At 38.3% G+C, this 23,005-nt stretch overlaps 1 protein-coding gene across 2 annotated transcripts; it reads left to right on the top strand.

The window, feature by feature from the left end:
• The first annotated feature begins 73 nt into the window (after nucleotides 1-73).
• Nucleotides 74-22,710, top strand: slc37a2 (solute carrier family 37 member 2). Of its 2 annotated transcripts, XM_086309376.1 has the most exons (19): nucleotides 82-159; nucleotides 1,056-1,240; nucleotides 3,060-3,141; nucleotides 3,917-4,007; nucleotides 5,579-5,657; nucleotides 5,750-5,885; nucleotides 8,615-8,691; nucleotides 12,551-12,717; nucleotides 12,815-12,852; nucleotides 12,929-13,090; nucleotides 14,813-14,903; nucleotides 15,012-15,074; nucleotides 16,246-16,331; nucleotides 17,594-17,642; nucleotides 18,117-18,190; nucleotides 18,276-18,354; nucleotides 19,345-19,442; nucleotides 20,516-20,580; nucleotides 21,217-22,710. In XM_086309376.1, exons 2-19 carry the CDS (start codon nucleotides 1,176-1,178, stop codon nucleotides 21,230-21,232), a joined length of 1,518 nt encoding a protein of 505 aa, XP_086165502.1. In that variant the 5' UTR covers nucleotides 82-159; nucleotides 1,056-1,175; the 3' UTR covers nucleotides 21,233-22,710. The 2 variants fall into 2 exon arrangements, with proteins under 2 accessions (XP_086165501.1, XP_086165502.1); XM_086309375.1 differs by having other exon boundaries at nucleotides 74-1,240.
• The last annotated feature ends 295 nt before the right edge of the window (nucleotides 22,711-23,005 follow it).

Below are 23,005 nucleotides of genomic sequence, written 5' to 3'. Positions count from 1 at the left end.
ACGCGTCCGAGCGTCCCGCGACGTAATTAGTATGCGACACGAACGCTGGACGTCCAGGGAAGAATATACCAGCGCTCGGTCTGTGTCATCAGATTCAGAGGACCACGGCAATTTTTTTGTAACCATTTCCCTCTGCTCGCCCGGGGTTCCAGATGCAAGGTGCAAATAATTAAATGAATGTACATTTTAGATTTAAATGAGGAGATGCTGAGCTGGGCAACACATTGCATATCATAGTTTACTGATTTACTCATTAACTGTTTGCTGACGATTAAATTACAAGATGAAAATCAGGACTGATTTTCATCTTGTGAACCGATTGGAATAAGAAGCGAAACTTGAATATTTTACGCCTCTTTTTAAATAATTTGATCAATACTTTTAGTTTTTAATGTCCAACTTTAAACTAATTTAAATTAATAAAAAAAACTAATAATACAATGAATAAAATATTTAATAATAAAGGCTTTAATCAAGGCTATTTCTTTAAAATAACTGCACTGGCATGTACCCAGAGGGGATACCTGCAGAGCACCCAGGTGGTCAGAAGGACTTTGATCTGAAGTGTAACATTTTAAAGAGCCTAACACGTGCTTTTCAGATACTTTTAATTCTGTTGCATTTTAACTTAAATTGAAATACCTCCACTTTGAGCAGTCCCACCCACTGTCCAACCCCGTTTAGACAAAACAAGGGTCTTTGAATCGCCTGCGTTACGTCACGCATATGCGCATGCATAGGGGCTGGTGGACAGGCTGTCGCCGGGAGGCTGGAAAATCTTATGGAAAACCAAACCAACATTGGAGTATTAATAGCAGCGGTGTCTTACACTTGTATCACAGCGTTTAAGAGGCAGGCCGGCTCTTCTGACTGCGTACTTGAAGTATAAAAGCCGGTCATTATGGAGCATTGCTGGAGATTCACTGCGGGTACCTCCCAACAGGAGCTGCTTTACAGCTCCCGTAGCTACCCCATGTGAGCCTCTATTTTAGCAGGCGCACAGGTCTGTTTTTATTTTGCGGTACTGCACAAGTACTGCCTCTGTTTTCATCCAGGGTTAGTCAGCTCTCTGCGTTTATTCATCTGTACCTGCTCAACATCCGTCTGCTTCCAAGAAGACATGTCCGGGACCCACTGCTGAGAGTCTGTTTTCTCACAATATTTAAAATAATCAAATGAAAATGAAGTCGTCTCTGGCTCCTGGGATAAGACTTATCACCAACTTTTCTCGGGATAGTTGGTAAGTTTCCATTCTTTTTGTCCTCTTGGCGCACACGCAGCCCTGTAATGGAGATTGCTGCTTCTTATCTCTGCTAAATGATTGATATCTCTGTTAGATGATTGACTCAAACTAGTCGATAAACCGTCAGAATGTGAACTGTTCTGGGACCAGTAAATCCAGAGACATTATCATGTAACCAGCTATTGTTTTAAATGTCTCAGTTCCTGTTATAAATGTATTACTACTTCTTGTTTTCTGTACCCGGCACGTCTGGTTTCCCCTGTGCGAATCTAGAATCCCACCAAACTCCATTAAAAAAATTGACATTTTAAGAGGTGGCCGGTGTTCCAGTGTCGACCACTGGGTTATTTTGCAATAACCGAAAACTGTCGAAAGGGATTTATACCTCCAGATTTATCAGCAAATAAAGTGTCAGTAAAGAGCCATTCCATTATATTTCCTGCTTTTCTAAATCTGACTGAATATAGAAAATACAAATTTTTCTTAAGACAACTCAGGCTCCTCAGGTATGTTTTGTAAATGCAGGGTGTTTTTGCTGGTTACCAAGCTGGAAAACTGCAAGCCACCAAAAAGTTACAAATTGCACAGATTTTATGGAATACAATGAAAAAACTAAAAAAGGAACTGCGGCTGCAGTAAAGACTGAAACTAACTGGGTGAATCTTGAAGAGAGTTTTCATCGGTGAGTCTCATGAGGATTGTGTAGCTCAGAATGAGTCGGACCAGTCTGATAGATGGATCCCCACCAAAAGAAAAGCCAGCAACTGGGAAAAAAGCATCTTTAAATTCTTAAAATGTTTGAGGAAAGGAGAGTACACGAGAGTAGGAAGAGTATCATGTGACTCAACTTCAGTTTCCCTTTATTTCAGTTTCATATACTTTGAGAAGGTCACATTGAAATAATTAAAGCAAATGATTGAATTATTGACCCACATTGTGCTGGACAAACAAAATGTTTGTCTCACACACAGTTTGTTATTAACAAAGGATGTGCCCTTAACTCCTCCCGCCATATCTGCTTGGAACACTCTTGGAATGGTTTGCCATGATAATAACGCCGGAATATGAAAACCATTCAATGACCTGAATGTACAGCATAGTATAAATTTCTCCAAAAACAAAGATCAAACTAAACAATCAAATGATGATAATAAGACAAAACCGAATGTTTCATAAACAATGATGATGATAGTTAGTGTTTATGTTTGTTTACCACCTTTTGCAAGCATTTTTGTATGCACAGTCTTCACCATTATTTATCAATTCAGACAAATGTGCGTCTTATTTGTGTTTGTCCTGATTCCTAATTCTTTAAACACACCTTCGTACTGTATCTCTCAAATTCCAAACAATTTAGGTGAAATCACTGGACTAAAAGAACTTTAGGTTCACGTTCCTTTTGAAAAGATAAACAGACAGATAAACTTTCAAGGGTCATAAACCAAATAAAAGTAGGCTTTGAATTATTTAACACTCTTGCATCTCAAATTAACACCTTACACTCCAAGTATAATGTGAGCACTGAGAATACTTTTTCCACCTATTAACTTGTGTTGTTTAGCCAGCATGAAAACAGCTGATCTGTGAGTTTGTTACCCAAACAAATATTTCTACGTCAGTGGAAAGTTTTACTGTTTTGTGTCATGTGTTTGTGCTGGAGGCATTTTAATTGATGTCACTGCATGATTAATAAGCATACCTTAGTTATTCTCTTTGTAGGTTTATTTTTATTATTCTGTTTTGATATTTTGAATAATAAAGATAATTTGATTGTCATTTTTAAATGATTTTGGTTCTAATGTGTCTGTTTTTGCAGGTATCGTGGTTTTATTCTCATCCTCACCTTCCTGTTCTACACAGCCTATCACTTGTCACGGAAACCTATCAGCATTGTTAAGGTGACTGGAACAGTTGAATTTCTTTTTATGAACACTATTAACAGTGTTTTTGCAGGATCAAATGCTCTCTAGAAGGACAGAACATGTCTTTCTTGTCTTGTACTTTTTACCCTCAAAAATGGATAAAATCTTTACCTTAACACTGCTCACTCAGGCCATTTGTTATCTCCTTACAGATATATTGATTAAATCTAATTTCTAACATTCAATCTTTAGCTTGTCACAAGATCAGGGAGACAACAGAAGATACGCTCTTTTAAGAAAATAATTTTATCTACATATAACTCAGACACAGCCACAATTAAAGGTATTCGTGTCTTTACAAATTCATAGAAATTAACAGCTGAAGCACAAAAGCTGGTAGAAAAGCAAACGGCTCTAAAGGACGTCTGCTGAATATGCTAAAGGGATTTTTCTTGTTGTTTCAATCAAAGATAGTCAAGCAACAATTGAAAGTGTTTGCATGATACAGCAATGGTCTGCAAATGAAGGCTTTTAAAGTCAAATGCTGTAAAAGCCCCTCATTGTTTAAATTACAAAGTATTCATGAAGTGGTCATAAAACAATCATAGGCTGTGATCCTGTCACCCTGAGAGCTGCAGTGTGTTGTTTGTGGTAATAGTGGTATCCTGGCATATTCTTATACTGTATCTTTATACATTTATACACCTATAGAAGATAATTTTTTTAAATCTTTGGTTCTTCATTTGCTTGTGTCAACTACTGTTTTAGTCATTTCAATTGGTTTCTTTCCACGTTCTTCTCTCGCACTCAGAGTGAACTGCACAGAAACTGCTCCAACGTCATTCAGCCAAAAGACATTAATATAACCAATAATGTTACCTGGTGTGATTGGCCACCCTTTGGTAAGTCCTTTAATTGCTGTCATTAATGCTCGCTTTGGAAACACAACTTCTAGTAGATGAGATTTTGGACAATTGCAGCTCTCAGAAAGTTTCAGTGTACCAAATTATTACTACACATGATTTATCAGTTGGTTAGGTGTTTGCAGTGGAAAAAGTGGCGTATGCATGGATAGGAGGAGCTGCTGTGGTGAAGCAGCTTCTTGAAGCTCTGAAACTCAAAAAAAAACAAGGAAAAGGGAGACTTTGTTTGTCGTCTGTAGTACCCCAGAAATTCCAAGTATGTTGATGCATGATTACCTACTGCGAAGGACATGCTGTACACTGATAACTAAATAGTTTGTAGTGTGGGTGTAGATTTTCTCTGAGACTGGAGGCCACATTATAGAGGTGTTCAAGTAAATTTTACACCTTTTCTAGATCATTTTATGATGAAAACTTTAAAATCAGCCACTATGAGATACTATAAAATGAACTGGTGGTTTTGCTCTGGTTTTATATTTGTGTTTTTATATTTTTTTTATATTAGAGTTTTTGGTTAAAGTCCACCAGCTGCTGTTGACTCACGTATAGTTGTCTTTACTTGTTGGCATTAGTATTATAGGTCATTTAAACCACATACACAGCTACACTGTGGCCAGAAGTTGAGGTTAATAGATGAAATCTGCAGTACCTGGAACTTTTTGGGGAAAAGTCTGGTGGAGAGTTAAGCTTAGTGCTCTAAATCCATAGAGGCTGCACTGTCATGGCCAAGGTTGTTGTTTGTGTTTGTGAGCTGCTGTGAAACTGAGCTGATCATGTGAGACCTGCAGCTGATAAATATTTAACTTTTAGTTAATGTTACAGAAACACAGAAAAGAGATAAGTGTTTGAAGCTGCACTGGAAGAATACTGGCTATAAGATAGATACAATTACATCTTCTACAACAGAGAATTACCACCAGTTGCACTTGTCATAGTTCCTGTGCTCTGTGGTTACTTTTCTGGCAAGTTTGAAAGCAACTAAATTACAGGGATTATATTAAAAGGGTCCTACTATCATTCCTTCCTCTTTGTCAAGCAACTTTAAGTCTGGGGTTAAGTTTTCAGCTTGAATCTAGTCCAGCTGTGATCGTGTGAGAGCCTGTAATAGGTTAATAGTCCATCATATGGTCAGACCAGAGAGCCAGACAACTCTGTGTTCACAGACGTCCCACCCATCAGTTCATTCAAAACATTTTTTTTTGCAAATAAACCAATCAGAAGAAAGTTGACAAAAAGGGGGCCGCTAAAGATAGAAGAGCTATTAATAATATTAATTAGGCATATATTATGATGTTGTTTAGCAACAACCTAACAACAGACTAGGTTCACTGACCAAACAACATTGTAGCATAGGGATGTGGTAGTAAGATAAACAAGAATTATTTTATTGATGACAGGAATACAATGAGGAGCTGGTAATGAGATTAACAGGTCCAGAACTCTGCTGCAGTTTTTTGTGTGTGTGAGCCGTACTAATTGACGAAGACCTCACAAAATTATACGCGCCGATGCGGAGAAAAGTAACAGTTTTCTCTGTTTTCTTGTTAAAGACCAGGACAACTATCAGACACTGTTTGGGGTCTTGGATAACTGCTTTCTGGTTGCTTATGCCATCGGGATGTTTTTCAGGTTTGTATTTGCTGTTTTTGGCTGACCTTGTTGTGTTTTTGTCTGAGAGGGCATGTGCTGCACTGAATAATAATCATCTCTCATGTTCTCAGTGGGATATTTGGTGAGCGTCTCCCTCTGCGGTACTACCTGAGTATTGGGATGTTGATGAGTGGGTTGTTCACATGTCTGTTTGGCCTCGGCTTCTACTGGAACATCCACTCACTGGGGTACTACGCCTTCGTCCAGGTAAAGAAACAAATCCACAAACCTGACCTTTAATTTACTTTCTGATTCATGTATCCTGTTCTCTTTTATTATTTCAATTGTGGGGCATATGACTGTGATATCATTTATAAATAAGAGCTGAAATGTGAGCTCATCAGCCACACATTAGCTGATTTAGGTTGCTAGCATGAAAGTGTCATGGTCCTGGGTCTTTTGACCCAGCGTTTTAAGTTTGAGTTTATTTTGTTCATTAGGTTATCTAAGTTCATTTGGTTATTAGACTCCTTGTGTTTTCTTCCCCTGTATTTAAGCTTCCCCTCACCCTTCGTGTTTCATGCTGCGTGTCTTATGTTATCAAGTTTGTATTATTATGCCTAAGTGTTTCTAGTTATTATTTTCCCCTCGTGTTTCCAACAATGTTAAATCTCCCCTGCTCTTCATGCGTTTCATGTCTGTGTCTTACATTGTCAAGTTCTGGTTGTCGTTTCTAAGTCTGCATGTTTCCTGTTTTATTTTGAAAAGGGGTCTTGTGTTCTGTGCTCATGCGGTTAGTTTTACTCTTGCCTGTGCATCATTATGTCTATCCTAGTCAGCTGTTTCCTCATGTGTCTCCACTTCCCCTAATCACCTCCTGTGTATTTAAGTCCTCTGTTTTCAGTGTGTGATTGTCAGGTCGTCTGTTGTCCACGCCATGTTTCCTATGCCATGCTTCCAAGTTTCTTGTCTAGGTTTTTCTTATTGTTTGTTTAGATTTCCCAGTTTAGGTTTGTGTTAATTTTGCTTCAGTTTGCCTTGCCCTTTGTTTGTACCTTTTTTACCAGCCATATTAAGCGGCTCACCTTTTGTTAACATTCAAGTTTTGTTCCCTGTTCCTTGGAGTCTGCATTTTGGGTCCTTTTTTCAATTCATACAGTCTGCCCTCGCCAGACTGTGACAGAAAGTGGTGGTTTCGTTAGCCACACAGTTGAGAAAGTAAATCGGTAAATGTCCTGTAATTGTTTTAATGTTAAAAATCCACTATTAGACAAAAACAGGGGAAGAGAGTGTAGAAACATTTTGACACTTTCTTGATTTAAAAAATTAAAGGAGTGAGTTTGACTTTTTGCTCTCACCTGACTGAGCAGTTAAAACACTGAGCCTGCCCTGACTGAACTAAACTGAAATTATAGACTCTCTTTGAAGCTGATTAATCTAACACTTGGACACAAATGAAAAGCAAAGTTCGGTTTTACACGATTTAACTTCATCTTTACTGAACAGCAGCCAGCTGCAGTGACCGTGGAGAACTTCCCTGGAGCTATCAGCTATCAGTGCTCCTTCAGAGACACAAACCCAGATGGAGATGCTGCATAAATACACTGTGTTTACAGTTCAATTTGTGACATAAAGTAAAGTTTAGCTGTTGTATTAGTCTAAGAGAGAAAGTAGATTTGCATCCTTTTATCTTATGTTGCACAAGCCTTTTGTTTACATTTCTAAACGGATTGTCTTTGAATCTCTTTCTCTGCTGAGAATGAGGAAACTTTGATTTGCTATAAACAAAATTGTGTCCATTTCGGGAACAACTGCAGCATACAAAAAAAAACTGCATTAGGTGGAAAAAATAAGGGAAGTGCAGTGATCAGATGAACTGTCTCTTGCTGACCTCAGGTTTTACTGATCGCTGAGGTCTGTAGAAATGTTTTCTCTCACTCAGTGCCTCGTCTTAAACACAGGCGCTGTCAGAAAAGTGTTATTTCACTTCAGGGCTTTTTTCACGCCTTTTGACCACTAATAATAACACGCCAATGGGTTGGATTAGCTCAGAAACAAGTGAAAAAATTAGCTTCAGCCACAGCTTAGGCTAGTTGCCTTCCCATAAATTAGGGATGCCAGTAATGAGACTATTTAGTCTGTTTTTTAAGTCTTTAAATTGAAACCTCAGCTTAAAAAAACCTGGAGATATTTGATTTATATATATATAAAAAGCAGAAAAGCTGCACACCCTTATCTTTGTCATGAGTTTGTCCGCCTATAAATGCAGGAAAATATTTATTTATTTAATTTTTCTGACCTTTGTGCAGTTGCCAGATTGCAGTATTGTTTTACACCTCTCAAGTATCACATGAGCTTCACACGTGTCACATGACCAGCAGTCAAATTCCATCAGCACTTCTCAGGAAAGCATGGAAAGTTAATCAATCAATAAATAAAGTTAAAATTAATAAAGTTAATTTTTAATAAAAATAGGATTCATTCAATAAATGGACAATGAGTTTATTCTAAGGTCTTTACCTCAAAATTGAATTGAATTGAGTTTGTAAGAAAAAAAAGGCGTCTATGGCAATAGAGAAATTGAAATCTGTGACCGGAAGTATTTAAAAAACTGGGTCAACAGTATTTATTTCATTTATGATCCTGTTTATTTTAACCTGTTAACATGTGCACTTTAGGTATGGATATTGAGCATCTCTTACAGGCGTGACCACTGAGAGCTCTGCAGGTCAGTGCAGAGCTCTCTTAGCAGCTTTTCCACTTGAACGTGCACAGAGCACATGGTGGCTTAGTCACTCTTAGATCTCACTTATCACATGACTCGCAGCTGCATCACATGACTGCACATGCAGAGCTTTGCTTATATCAGTTTGGTGTAGGAATGTTGAGAATCTATGTTCGTTGATCTCTTCTTCTTTTCCTCTTCATGCGGAGTTTACAGGGTTTCACGAAGAACGTTAACACAGTCCAGGTTCTCTTTCTGTTTCATTCTGCAGGTCATGAACGGGCTGGTGCAGACCACCGGTTGGCCAGCAGTGGTGGCTTGTGTTGGCAACTGGTTTGGAAAGGGGAAGTAAGTAGTGGGGGAGAATTCATGCTGAATGTGCATTAGAAATTGCTTTTTTCCCTTCTTTTTTCTTTCTTTTTTTGATGGCAGCAGAATGAAACACAAGCACATTGTCAAACCAGGCTTGGTTGTAGGTCAGACGACACTCACATCATAAATTAAAGTTATGAGCCTGAACAACTGGTTCTCACTGAAGTAGAACTAAAAGCACAGCAAGCAGACAGACATATTAAGAATATATAATTGGCTCTAAAAATACACTAAAGAAAGGGGCAGGGAACAGAAAAAAGAACAATATTTATAGTAACAGTCACATGTCTGTCAGTGTTTGCACTGCTGCTATTGATTATGTCCACCTCAGCCAGTCAAAGAAGTTAGGTTACACTAAAAAGAAGATTGCATGTGTACATAGGTGATGAGTATTGACAAGATCTAATTGACTGCCATTATCAATTCCGCTTTTAGGTTGGATTCTCGAGCAGTTCCCTTATTAACTCCTCATCAATTCTGAGTGCAAAACTATTGATATCTTTGAGTCTGAATACGGTGTCCAGTTCAAAATAAGCCTTTATGTGACTTAGGTGTGCAAAAGCTGTCATAAGTTTGCTGGAGTCTTTGTGTTAGGGGAATTGCTGTAAACCTGCCTTTACCTGACATATGTAATCATATGTCAGGTGCAACATATTTATATGATAAAGAAAAGCATCAGGAGTAAATATGAGGCACTTACAGTGGGGCAAAAAAGTATTTAGTCAGCCACCGATTGTGCAAGTTCCCCCACCTAAAATGATGACAGAGGTCAGTAATTTGCACCAGAGGTACACTTCAACTGTGAGAGACAGAATGTGAAAAAAAAATCCATGAATTCACATGGTAGGATTTGTAAAGAATTTATTCGTAAATTAGGGTGGAAAATAAGTATTTGGTCACCTCAAACAAGGAAAATCTCTGGCTCTCACAGACCTGTAACGTCTTCTGTAAGAAGCTTTTCTGTCCCCCACTCGTTACCTGTATGAATGGCACCTGTTTGAACTCATCATCTGTATAAAAGACACCTGTCCACAGCCTCAAACAGTCAGACTCCAAACTCCGCCATGGCCAAGACCAAAGAGCTTTCGAAGGACACCAGGAAAAGTATTGTAGACCTGCACCAGACTAGGAAGAGTGAATCTACAATAGGCAAGCAGCTTGGTGTGAAAAAATCAACTGTGGGAGCAATCATCAGAAAATGGAAGACATATAAGACCACTGATAATCTCCCTCGATCTGGGGCTCCACGCAAGATCTCATCCCGTGGGGTCAAAATGATCATGAGAACGGTGAGCAAAGATCCCAGAACCACACGGGGGGACCTGGTGAATGACCTGCAGAGAGCTGGGACCAAAGTAACAAAGGTCACCATCAGTAACACACTACAACGGCAGGGAATCAAATCCCGCAGTGCCAGACGTGTTGCGCTGCTGAAGCCAGTGCATGTCCAGGCCCGTCTGAAGTTTGCCAGAGAGCACATGGATGATACAGCAGAGGATTGGGAGAATGTCATGTGGTCAGATGAAACCAAAGTAGAACTTTTTGGTATAAACTCAACTCGTCGTGTTTGGAGGAAGAAGAATACTGAGTTGCATCCCAAGAACACCATACCTACTGTGAAGCATGGGGGTGGAAACATCATGCTATGGGGCTGTTTTTCTGCCAAGGGGACAGGACGACTGATCCGTGTTAAGGACAGAATGAATGGGGCCATGTATCGTGAGATTTTGAGCCAAAACCTCCTTCCATCAGTGAGAACTTTGAAGATGAAACGAGGCTGGGTCTTCCAACATGACAATGATCCAAAACACACCGCCCGGGCAACAAAGGAGTGGCTCCGTAAGAAGCATTTGAAAGTCCTGGAGTGGCCTAGCCAGTCTCCAGACCTCAACCCCATAGAAAATCTGTGGCGGGAGTTGAAAGTCCGTGTTGCTCGGCGACAGCCCCAAAACATCACTGCTCTCGAGAAGATCTGCATGGAGGAATGAGCCAAAATACCAGCTACTGTGTGTGCAAACCTGGTAAAGACCTATAGTAAACGTTTGACCTCTGTTATTGCCAACAAAGGTTATGTTACAAAGTATTGAGTTGTATTTTTGTTATTGACCAAATACTTATTTTCCACCCTGATTTACGAATAAATTCTTTACAAATCCTACCATGTGGATTCATGGATTTTTTTTTTCACATTCTGTCTCTCACAGTTGAAGTGTACCTCTGGTGCAAATTACTGACCTCTGTCATCATTTTAGGTGGGGGAACTTGCACAATCGGTGGCTGACTAAATACTTTTTTGCCCCACTGTACATATGAAATTTTAACTTCAACAGATAACAGGACTGTTCTCTTTTTCATTCATCTCCATAATTTTGCTTGTCACTGCTTTGATCTTTGCTCATACTGAGGCTCCCGGCTTGTGGCTGGCTGAACTGTGGATAACTTTAGCTTGAGACATTTTTCCCATGTAACGTGGCTACATGACTACAAACTATTTAACAATATAAACCTGGATATTTATGGACATAAAAAACAAAAACATGTTATCAGTTTTTGGCAGATGACTGCTTTTTAACCCAAAACTGATCCCTAACCTGTCATTCAACTCAAATATCATTTTGTAAACCCAGACAAGTAACAAATACGAGGATTTTGACAGAGTAAACCTGTCGAAAAATCACCATATTTGAGAATTGAAACTCATCATTTTACTGTCATTGTATTAATTTCTCAATGACTCCCCTCAGCTTACAAGTAGAGGCACCTCTGCAGCTTTGTATCGACCATAATGATTTTTTTACTCCAAAGAAAATCTCAATATGAAGTTTCAGGCAGACATGTCAGTTGGAACTAAGTTAGCAGATTGACAGATCTGGAGTGGAGAGATAACCTGTGTGAACCGCTGCATCTGGAAGTCCTGCACAGGCGGTGCATGAGAAGGACATACATCATGTTTCAGAACTGGATATTGAATAATCTAGCACCTGCACAAAAATCCTGCAAAGTTCACCAAATGTCAATTTCACCAGGTTTTTTCTGGCCATATCAACAAACATGTTACGTTTTTTTTTTTTACCTTAATCAAACCGTGAGAGAAAATGGACATCATGCTTATTAGTCAGTTAAACAATCAGCTTGTTCATTCATATGTACATTTGTAATCTGGCTAAGCCTGTTTTCCTGCCTCCCAGTGGTCATGCTAAGATATGTTAACCATTGTCTGGGTCCTGCAAATCTCTTGTGCTCCAGGATTCAGAGTATCAGAGAGCACAAGAAATGATTGTGAATCATCACAGCACACACGCTCTCTCAGATAAAAAGGCAAAAGGTCAGCCAAAAAAAAGCGCACACAAACCTGGAAAACACCCTGATGGCTTTATCCAAGACCCTGCACAGTGTCTGATAGTTCTAGAGAAACAGGAAACAGATAAAACTCTTTCTTTTCTCCCTTTTTAAATTCATAACGTTTATAAATGTGTGTTTTTACTGGCCTTCCACTCACAAAAGCGGTGACAGCTGACACACACATGACAGTTTTAGGCCTTAATTTGTGGCTCGCAGACATTACTTATGCATTTGCCACATTGTTTACATGTATAACAGAAGCAAAGCATAGTAGGCCCCATTTAAACCCCAGTAGTGATCTCTGTTTTAATGCACCAGAGCCCTAATTAAGTTCTTGCCTACTTTTTACTTCCCCAAATGTCTTCAGTGCATAAAACAACATAAAGGCATGCTGACAAGCTTCAAGACTCCAGCTCAGCATTCATGAATCCATTTTGTAAAACTGACTTTCAGCAGGAGAACTTCTCGTGACCTTCTCTGTTTTGATTGCCAGGCGTGGCTTCATCATGGGTGTGTGGAACTCCCACACCTCAGTGGGAAACATCCTGGGCTCCCTCATTGCGGGAGTCTTCGTCTCCACGGCCTGGGGATTATCCTTCATCGTCCCTGGAATCATCATCGCCTGCACTGGGGTCCTGTGCTTCTTCTTCCTGGTTGAGAGTGAGTTTCCGTTTGTCAGACAAAATCCAAAATACTTCCCCAAAGTGAGCTTTAAGATTTAATGTCTCCCATCCCATTTCGTCCGTTCTCTTTTCAGAACCTGAAGACGTGAACTGCTCATCTCCTCAGCATCATGTAAGTTACAAAAGCAACGCATCCTTTCCCCTCTTTCCATGAAAAAGTCTGCTTGAGCTGTTTATTTGTGTGTCAGAGTGGTCAGGAGAGGAGTCAGGAGGTTGGTGAGACGGCGCCTCTCTTTCGGGACTCATCCATTGTTGATCCATCCATCAATGGAGCCGTCTCCACTGAGCCAGACGTGATTGTTGAGGAGCACAGCGAGGCCATCAGCTTCCTTGGAGCGCTGCGCATACCTGTGAGTGGAAATGGCACCTTTAATCACAGAAATGTGATTGATTGGCTTTGAATGTGCAGATATTTGTGCCATATTTTACAGTAAAATTTTCCCATCACGCTAAGTTTAACTCAAGGGTTGAAAATTGCTAACTTTGGCACCACCTAGTGGCTAATTAAAAATATCCCTCCAAACAAACGTTATAAAAACTATTTTAAAGTTTCTTTAACAATGAAAAATATTCACAAATTGTTTTTATATTTATATTATTAAAGTTGAGGTTGTCAGACTGTTTTTGTCACAGCTGTCTGTCTTAACTGGTCACTTAAATGAAAAGGAGCCGTTATTAATGTTATTAATGAGACTTTTGTTTCTTCGAAAGTCACAAACCCACGCGGCTCCTGTGAAAACGGCTCTGTGTGTTTATCCTGTTAAAGATGGGAGGGACAGTGATTGGTCGTTTAATCTCATTGTTATGTTTACTTTGCTGATAATGAGACTGTTGCCTAGTAACAAATAAGACACATTTGACACAACAATTAGAGACCAATTCATGCGTCACTTATTATCACCTTTACTTCACTCACTTTGACTTGATCACTCCCGTGATGATGATTGTTTTTGCTGTTAAGCGATTATCTCTTCTTTTCTTTTTCTTTTTTTTTACTCCAACCAATCAGCAGCGAGCAACTTATCCGCCAGACAGCACGAAGAGCGCTGCAGAAGTCGCCTGGGGGCACTTAACGCTTTTTCTTTTTTTTTTCTTCAACTGTCAAAGAAACAGTTGATTTTTCCAGTCAGTGTTTATTATGACTTTAGGAAAGAACCTGTCATGTATGAGAAACAATTACTTTCCCACAAATATGCCTGTCACAAAGACCCGCCTTCCTGGAGGTTTCTGCTGGAAACAGCAATGATTCTGTTGGAATAATAAATGTGAATCAAAGATAATGATTAGGAATTTACGTGAGTATATGTTAGGAAAAATAAGACAAAATAAGAGTTATAAAGTTGCAGTTTAACTACAACTCTATAAATTTAGCCAGTGCAAATAGTCCTGATCAAAAACGAGTTATAACTCTTTTCCACTCTTCAGTATGCCTGGTTAACAAACACTACCAGTGGGTTTTATTATTATTGATAACATGGTGAATTTCTGCTGTTTGTTACTGTTAAACTGTTTCTATGAGTCACCTCTTTCTTTGTGATCAGCTATTCATCAGTGGTATGAAGACAGGTTTGCATGAACAGGTCCTGAGCAGTGAATGAGTTAAGCATAGATACATGGATACACATTAAATACATTATAGGTACCTGTGTTCATGTATATCTCCTAGGGAACTAGGAGAAACCATAGTCATCTGCAATCATATGTGCACTTGAAAAAAAGGTTGTTTTTTTTTAATCACCTCAAATTATTCTATGCATGGGGAAAGGCCCATGCAGGTGAGAAGGTCTAAGAAATTCAGAACCCATGAGGTGACTCACAGTCATTTCCCAATGACTTTGAATAAACTGGAATTAAGCGATGTCCTCACTGTGGGTTCATGAGAAAGAGTCAGAGCTGTTTTGAAAACCGTGCATGGATTTGACACGCAACTCTGCTCCTGTCATTGTATCAGAAGGGGAGGGTGTTTGATTTCCACCTGTGTTGCACCTCTCTGATGGCTAACGGTGAATTACAGGATGACAGACACTTTAAGTTGCTTCTGGGGTTTTTTCATGATGTTTTCTGTCTCTCAGGGCGTGGTGGAGTTCTCGCTCTGTCTGCTTTTTGCCAAACTGGTCAGCTACACCTTCCTCTACTGGCTTCCTCTCTACATCTCAAATGTTGGTCAGTATTTACACACATCATTTTACTATTAAGATAACCTAATGATCAGTTCATGTGATTTAAAGCAGTTTTTAGAGTTAATGCATTTGTTTTGTTTTTGTTTTTTAGCACATTTTGAGGCAAAAGAAGCAGGAGATATGTCGACATTATTTGATGTCGGAGGAATCTTGGGTAAGCTTTGAGTCTTGTTTGATTTGTAAAATCACTCAGTCAGTTCAGTTTTTGCCAGAAATAAAGATGCAGAACATGATGCAAAAATGCATCACTGCAGTGTGACTGTGTCACATATGGCTGTGTGACAGGCGGGATTTAGACCCAAATGCAGAAAATAAACTCAAGACTTTAGCTTTATTCCTGTAACCCTAAAGGAATGCTGAAAGTAAAAATGTTTGCACAATAGGAAACCAAAATATCAGAAATATCATGAAACACAGGAGAGGGAGGTGCAGAGCATTGAGGAACGACATGAGGAAGGGCAAAGGGAGAACTGGGGTTATAAATAAACACAAGATAATAAGGAAGATCAGAAACACCTGGGAACACAGCTGGTACAAATCTGGGATACAAGACTAGGAAAGGAAAACTGAATGTTAAACACATGAGACAAAGGTTACGAAAAAGCAAGACAGGGATACCTAACACAGAGACAGATGGTCAGATATGGTACAGGGAAACATGAGGGAGACCTGAAGACCAAACTCTGAGTACAAACAACAACAGCTGTAACGGGGAATAAATACAAGTGAAATATACAAAGGTGAAAACTATGCAGTAAGTAAAAATATAATAAATATATAATACATATATAGTTATTTTAAACTAATTATAAACAATTATAAGTAGTGATATCTTAGTCTTCTGTAGAAACAAAGATCTTTAAAATTAAAACTAAAAACTTTTTTGAACACTTGTTTTTAATGAATTCTTAATATTAAAATCTCCCAATTTTATGCAGTCAAAATCTTAACTTTTAACCTTTAAATAACCTTGAATTAACCTTTAAATTTGTGCAGTTTTTACTATTGAAAGTATAATATATCGCATAATATCCATGCTCAGTGATAGCGATAGAACAAAAGGATTCTGAATTTAGGCAAGATTTCAGGTTGTGAGGTTTGAGTGGGTGGTGACGGTGAGGTAGATGTGAAGTTTTTCAGCTGTGAACATTTCATGCAGGTATCTCCTGCTCTTAAGCAGTTATGGGGGTTCAACAATTGTGGAAAAAATAAGACAAATTAAAAGGTTTCAAATTTTCAACCCGCCCGTATAGTTCAAGAGACTAACTCTGAAAATATTTGTGGGAAGAAGGAAAAACTTGACTGAACTGTCTTTGTGTCTGCAGGAGGCATCTTGGCGGGCCTTGTGTCTGACTACACTGGGGGGAGGGCGTCGACGTGCTGCGTCATGCTGGTTGTTGCTGCCCCCATGGTGAGTGTCACCTCTTATATTAGATTAATAATACGATTGTGGAGCAGTGAAAATGGACGGGGGGGTGGGAGGGTGGCTGGTGTAAACTTGATTTTTAAAAATCCAAGAGGTCAACAACACTTTCATTTAAATAACTAACACTTGCCATGGTTAGAGGCTTCTGCATACAAGCCTTCATCATGGGTAAAAAACCTCAAATTTATTAAATGCATCTTGCTAGTATTGGGTTGGACCCTCTTTTACCTCCAGAACTGCATTAATTCTTCATGGCATCGATTGAACAAGGTGCTGGAAACACTCATCTGAGATTTAGGTCCATATTGAGACGACAGCCTCACACAGTTTCTGTAGGATGTGTCTCTCCCGTTCCACCATATCCCAAAGGTGCTCGATTGGATTGAGATCTGGTCACTGTGGAGGCTATTTGAGCACAGTGAGCTCATTCTTATGTTCAAGAAACTGTTTGAAGTTGTTAAAAACAAGTGTAAAAAGTTCAAATAAGTTTTCAGAAAGTTCAAGGTTTTTTTTTACAGAAGATCACTCAGTGTGTGGGAGGTGTGACTAAAGCAACACTGTGATGTCACGCTTCATGAAAGATCAACACCCAGTCTAAGAGTGCTGTTTAAAAAGGATAGGTGTATACAGTATATACAGACAGTATATTCTGCTGTTCACAAAAGTCAATCACAAGTGTGTGCTGGTGTTTTTGGCTCCATGTTAGTGTAACCACAATAAGGTAATTTTACTAAAAACAACACAAATAGAAGAAATGATAATTGATCTCAGACACTGTAACATTGAATGCAAAGCCAGCGTTATTCATAGCATGGACTTGCAGATGGAGCACTGCTATAAATGTCGACCACAGTTTTTGACCAGTTCAAATCATAAAAAACAGAAAAAAAAATTTGATAAGGAGATTTAAGTGTTTTGTTTTTGTCTTTGTTTTTTTAAAATCTGCTGGTTTTAACTAATAATGACACAGAAACATCCTGAGCAGCATTGTTAACGCCTGCTCCAAAAGCAGGGTTATTTCTCTCACTGGGGTAAAAATTATTAATCATTTTGACCAGTTTTTTTTTTGACCAGTTTTGTCATCCGAGTTCAGGAAGCTTCTCTCAGTCAAAGTGTATTTAATGTTTTTGACAGGATGATATTTCACACTGATGTGAGAGAGGTTTCTGGCTGTAATAATTGTCACCCATGTGCAGATTTTCCACAATTAGTTGATTGGCTGATTATTTGTTTTGCTCTATTCTCAGCTTTTCCTCTATAATAACATTGGGCAGAGGAGCCTCGGTACTACAATCGGTAAGACTTCTTTATTTTGTCATTTTTAACTTTGATACTAATCACATTAAAAACACCTTGTTGTTAAAATGTTTACTCAAATTACATTCTTGTATAATGTTTAAGAGTTTATGACACAATATTATGGAGTGTATGTAGCGTATGGTCATGATTGTAAACTGGTCACTTTGCCAAAATCAAAGTAAAATTCAAGAATATGACAGAAAGAGGAGACAGGAAGTATTGCACAGTAAAGCATTTTTGATAATCAAGACGTCTAGAAATTGATCACAAGATGCAAGATTTCATTGATTTATTGATCATGTTTTCAGTAGAAAGAAAGATTTCAGAGTTATTAATTCATTATTTGAGCATAGATAACTCACAGATTCTTTACATTTGCTTACATTGACCTGAACTTAGCTCGAACTGAAAATAGATTAGATAGACTTGTTGTGGATTCAGCCCTCACTTATACTTTTTCTTTCTGTGTAGGTATGCTGTTATTGTGTGGAGCCCTGGTGAATGGACCTTATGCTCTTATCACAACTGCTGTATCTGCTGACCTGGTAAGGTCTAAGGCATCATAGGAAATCCTTTGCTTTACTTAAAAATGTCTCCGCCATTGGCATAATGATGCTTCCGTTGCCACAGGGGACACACGAGAGTCTGAAAGGAAACGCCAGGGCGCTGTCGACAGTGACCGCAATTATTGATGGGACAGGATCAATAGGTATGCATATCATGACTAAACGTTAAAAAATCTTGAGCTTAACTCTTTCATCTGTAATTATCATAATAACTAAGGAACAAACGAGTTGGTTAAGTCAGCAGAGGATTTTAAGCCTCTTTTGTCTCAAAAAAGCCCAAAATCTTCCAGATGTCACCTGTTCAGCACCAAACTGCAGACAGGTAAAGTTAGCACCCATCTGTTGATCATGGTGGAACCATTTAGCCTTTAAAAGTGTTTGTATTGCCCTCAGGAGTTGGTGGACACTAAAAATAGAGCTTACATCTTACTGTTAGTTTGTTTGCCCATGAACTCCTCCTGTGTGAACAGGAGATGAGAAACGAAACCCGACACGCAGGTACATCTTATTCCCCTCAAGGTTTTTTTCTATATCCGATGTTATTATGATGTCATCAGGTTGCCCAGCAACCACTTGCCAATGAGGTAGACATTGGACTTTACTCATAGTTTACCTATGGCACCATATAAAAGCACTGTATGATCTGTAATTTCACAAAAATGACATCTATAATGTATATCCATAAAACTTTAATTAGGCTTGATGCGTCATCATGTTGCCTAGCAACCACATAACAAAAGACTAAACAGTCCTGTAGTGTGGTCATGTACTAGTATTCATATCATACTCTTTATAAAACACGGAGACTATTAGTTCTAATATAATTAATGCATCCTTGCATTTCTGTCCACATTTGTCTCATGGTTTAAATTAAAATTAAAAGCGTAGATAGAACATAAACAGTTATTTTGTCTTTTGTACTCAGGACAGCAGTTTGTGTAACTGTAAAAAAGAAGATGGAAACTGATGAAGTCCTGAGAGACTAGAAAATTGAGTACTTAATGTGTGATTTAAAAGGAAATGGCTATTTTTCCATTTTGTGTTTTTCCTCCTGACTTTTTCATTTAAGTCTGAATAATTCTTGACGACTTTATGCGTTTACACTTAATGACTTATTTTTATGCTCTCTGCAGGAGCTGCACTGGGTCCTCTGCTGGCCGGTGTGATCTCACCAACTGGCTGGAACAATGTCTTCTACATGCTCATCTCTGCTGACGTCTTAGCCTGCCTGGTCAGAGAGCAATCTTTATCTGTTCACTCACATAGAATAAACTTGTTCCTTTTTAATGCAAATGCCAACCAGTTAATTTAAGGATTGTTGTGGTGGTTCATCCTAAATTTATTATTGTGTCAGCATAAAACCGCTGATACAAATGTATACGAGAAAACAATATTAAACATTGTACACTCACTGGCCACTTTGTTAGGTACACCTGTTCAGCTGCTTATTAAGGCAAATATCTAATGAGCCAATCACACAGCAGCAACTCGAGCATCACAAACATAAACGTGGTTGTTACCAATGTGTGCCTACTAAAGTGGGTGAGTGTAACACAACAAAGACAACAAAATTGACAGCTAAAGTTACCAAACAAACAAAATTACAACCTTACAAACAAATTTAGTAATTCATTCATTTAACAAAGAAATAACGTGCAGTACAGTGTTCACATTGAAAACATAAGCAGACTGGTGTGAGGTAGCAAAACAAAGCATGTCTGAATAGGCAAAAAAATGAAAAGGTAACTTATTGCAGTTGGAAGGTTTTTTTAACAGCTTTCTTTGGTACAAAATGGACATTAAAGAAAAACTGCTCAGAACTTCTTATATAGTATATCTATATAGTTTACTTTAAAAATAAATTGGCACCGGTGAAACTGGCGTCTTGAATAAAGGAGCCAGCTGAGTCTGTGAAACATCTGAACATACAATTCTGCAGAGTCGGTTATATTTACCACAAACATGGTACCAGTCTCATGTCATAATAGTCCATTATTGGCAATGTAAGTTACATGACGAGTCTTTGTGTAACATTACTGGTATGTTACTGGTGCAATGCAGAATATCGGTGCCTAAGTCGAGACGTTGCCGACGCGAAGCTAACCTCAATTCACTTGATTTATGTTGAGAAAAGGAGCAAACAATAGTTTGCCAATGCTGTCCTGTGGACCTTTATTTCACTAAGCTCCACATGGATCCTTTTTTATTCCTAATGATTTTTAAATATTGTGGTTTGTGAGTATGCCAGAGAACTTATGAGAACCACTCAAACCCCCAACTGACACTTCTTTTGTTTGGCTCCAGTTTTTGTCCAGGCTTGTTTACAAGGAAGCTCAGAGATGGTGTGGGTGTGGACCCAGAGCCAGAGGGTGAGTATCATCGTCAACGCCACTGTCTCTTTTTTCGACCTTTACCTTCTTTGTTTACATTCATTTCGGGGAACCGTAGAGATTAAGTAAGCCAATACAGAAAAGACTGATGTTTAAATATGTTTAACACAGCCGGTAAAGATGGAACACAATAGGAAGGCTTTTTACAAAAAAGCCTCAGTTTCTCTAGAGGTTGCATGAAAAGAAGGATGCCTGTGCATTAAAAAGGGAGCTGGGGAAATGTATTAGGATCGTTAATATAATAACTGGAAGCAGGTGGAAGCCACTATCCTGGCTCTTCCCTGAGGCAACAAAATACACTTTTGAGAAAAAGTAAAGCACAGGAATTAGTTATATTGTGCTAGTTTAATCCAACCCTGAAGTAATTTGTTTTCCTCTGTAAACCTGAACACATCTGCACAGTAATCCAGATTAGGTGTTTTATTATAAACATGAGTCATTTATTCTTCAGAATATACTCACAGAATGAAATGAAATAATCTGAAATCAGTGCATCTCTGTTGTTTGCTGCTAAGCTAACAGTGTAGCATATGATTATAGTATCGGTTTTTCTGATCAGCCTCTACCTGCAGGAATTTTGTCATCCTCTAAACTAACTGTGACTTTTTATTGCAGGTTCAATGAGCTCTGAAATCAAAGTGAAAACCAAAACACACAAAGGGAGGAAACAATGATGAAACTGACCTCACCGTACAACCAACTAACTCTTTTTTTTTTAACCTCCAACTTGGACAATCTTCTGCTGAGCTGATGATTGAAGCCTTCTAACTGTACGACAGTATGCTTCTATAAGGAGACAAATGTCTTTTTGAGGACTAATCCACTCATTCTTACTTGTTTTTAATGTTCTTTTAGCATTAAATGGTTTACACTGTTTTTTTTCTTATTGGGTCTTTTTTTTTGTCTGCTTGGTGTTTGTGCCCTTTCAATGGCATTTTAGGCAAACAAGCTGGAACACTGGCTGAGTCAGAAACTGCTTCAGAGGGTTTTACATGCAGTAGAAAGTCACCGTGTAACTGAAAACTAAGTGTAAGGAACTAAGTAAGAAAGTTTTGTGATTTCAAATTTGGAAATTGGCTAACACTTTATAATGTGGCCGTGACTAACAGGGTTCGTGTAACATGCCACGTGTGTAGTCAGTACAATCAGTGGTGTGAAAGGAGAGAAGTGATACTGTAAATAATTTTAAATACTACAGGCATAAGTACACTGTAATAAAATTTAAGTTGTGAATAAGTAATTTTAAGTACTGTTTAACATTTTTCTTGATAATTTTGCAGAAAAACAAACAATATTTCCGTATGTTACATTGCAAATACATTGTACTTTTCAGTGTTTTGGTCATATTATGAGCTGGTTTAACCTTCCAGAGCTTCCAGAAAATTAAAAATGACTTACCTACAAATACAATTTTATGTAATTTTAAGTAGCTAAGTAAGTAATATAATAATATAATATAATTTGTGTCTCCTTTATTTTCTTGAAAGTTAGGCAAGGTCATGTCAATCTACGGCCCATAGTACGACGTACTTATGATGAAAGCTGGGGAATTATTGATTGTTTTTCCACAAAATTACCAAGAAATTAACTACAAAGTAGTTTACTTGTAGTTAACTAAAGCTAGAGACTGTTGGATCAGATGGTTTTACCAGTCTTGCATGAGGCATGGGGTCACGAAGCTACTTCCCTGAAGCTTTTCATGTTAACTTTTTGAAGGAAGATTTTTTTAAGTTGAATAAAAATGCTGTCAGTTCTACTGCTGTATGTGGTAGATTCAAACTAAAAGAGACGATTGGTTTCTAGTGTAGATTATTGAACAGCAAACAGAAAAATTATTTTTTTTAAATATTGTTTCTTAACACTGTAAAGCCTAAACCGCCAGAAATGCAAACTTTTTTGAAACTTGAATGTTTATTAAGCCTCCTGACAAATAAAAAAAGAAATTTGCACATGATTTTGCTACATCTGGCATTTCTGTGTAATATATTGCTTACAGTATGCATGTGTCTGGTTGTATACGTCAGGCTTTTCAGGTGAAAAAAAGTCACACTGATGTAAAAGCCATGTATCAAATATGAATAACTTGACATTACAGAGTTAAAGAATCAATACCATGAAAGTGTTTTTAAACCACAATGGATGTGCCTCATTCACTGCCAGTTAAAAATAAATATTTGATTTTATAGGATTTCCTTACTCATGGGGATATATGAGGGTGGTGAATGACAGGAACATAAAAGCTGCAGCTGAGATGACGATGCCCGATGCCCTGAGGCAAAACTGGAAATCTGAGATTTTTAACAATCTGTGCAAATTATGCGATATTTAAGCCGGAGCTCAAACTGGAAATTTTCCGGTTTTTGGATGTTTGCATTTGGTGTTTAATTGGGAGGTTCAGATGTGG

This window comes from Aulonocara sp. 'chitande type north' Nkhata Bay, linkage group LG10, assembly GCF_057382095.1.
Source record: "Aulonocara sp. 'chitande type north' Nkhata Bay isolate Kocher_YH1m ecotype deep benthic linkage group LG10, A_spYH_male_GT1.1, whole genome shotgun sequence".
NCBI lineage: Eukaryota > Metazoa > Chordata > Actinopteri > Cichliformes > Cichlidae > Aulonocara > Aulonocara sp. 'chitande type north' Nkhata Bay.
The sequence above is the reverse complement of the archived record's forward strand: the minus strand, read 5'-3'. Positions and strand labels throughout refer to the sequence as shown.

Excerpts from the sequence above, each read along its gene's own strand:
- slc37a2 (XM_086309375.1), top strand. The coding sequence starts at position 1,176 with ATGAAAATGAAGTCGTCTCTGGCTCCTGGGATAAGACTTATCACCAAC. Across the intron at positions 5,886-8,614 it reads GGTACTACGCCTTCGTCCAG|GTCATGAACGGGCTGGTGCA; the intron begins GTAAAGAAACAA and ends TTCATTCTGCAG. Across the intron at positions 16,332-17,593 it reads TGGTTGTTGCTGCCCCCATG|CTTTTCCTCTATAATAACAT; the intron begins GTGAGTGTCACC and ends CTCTATTCTCAG.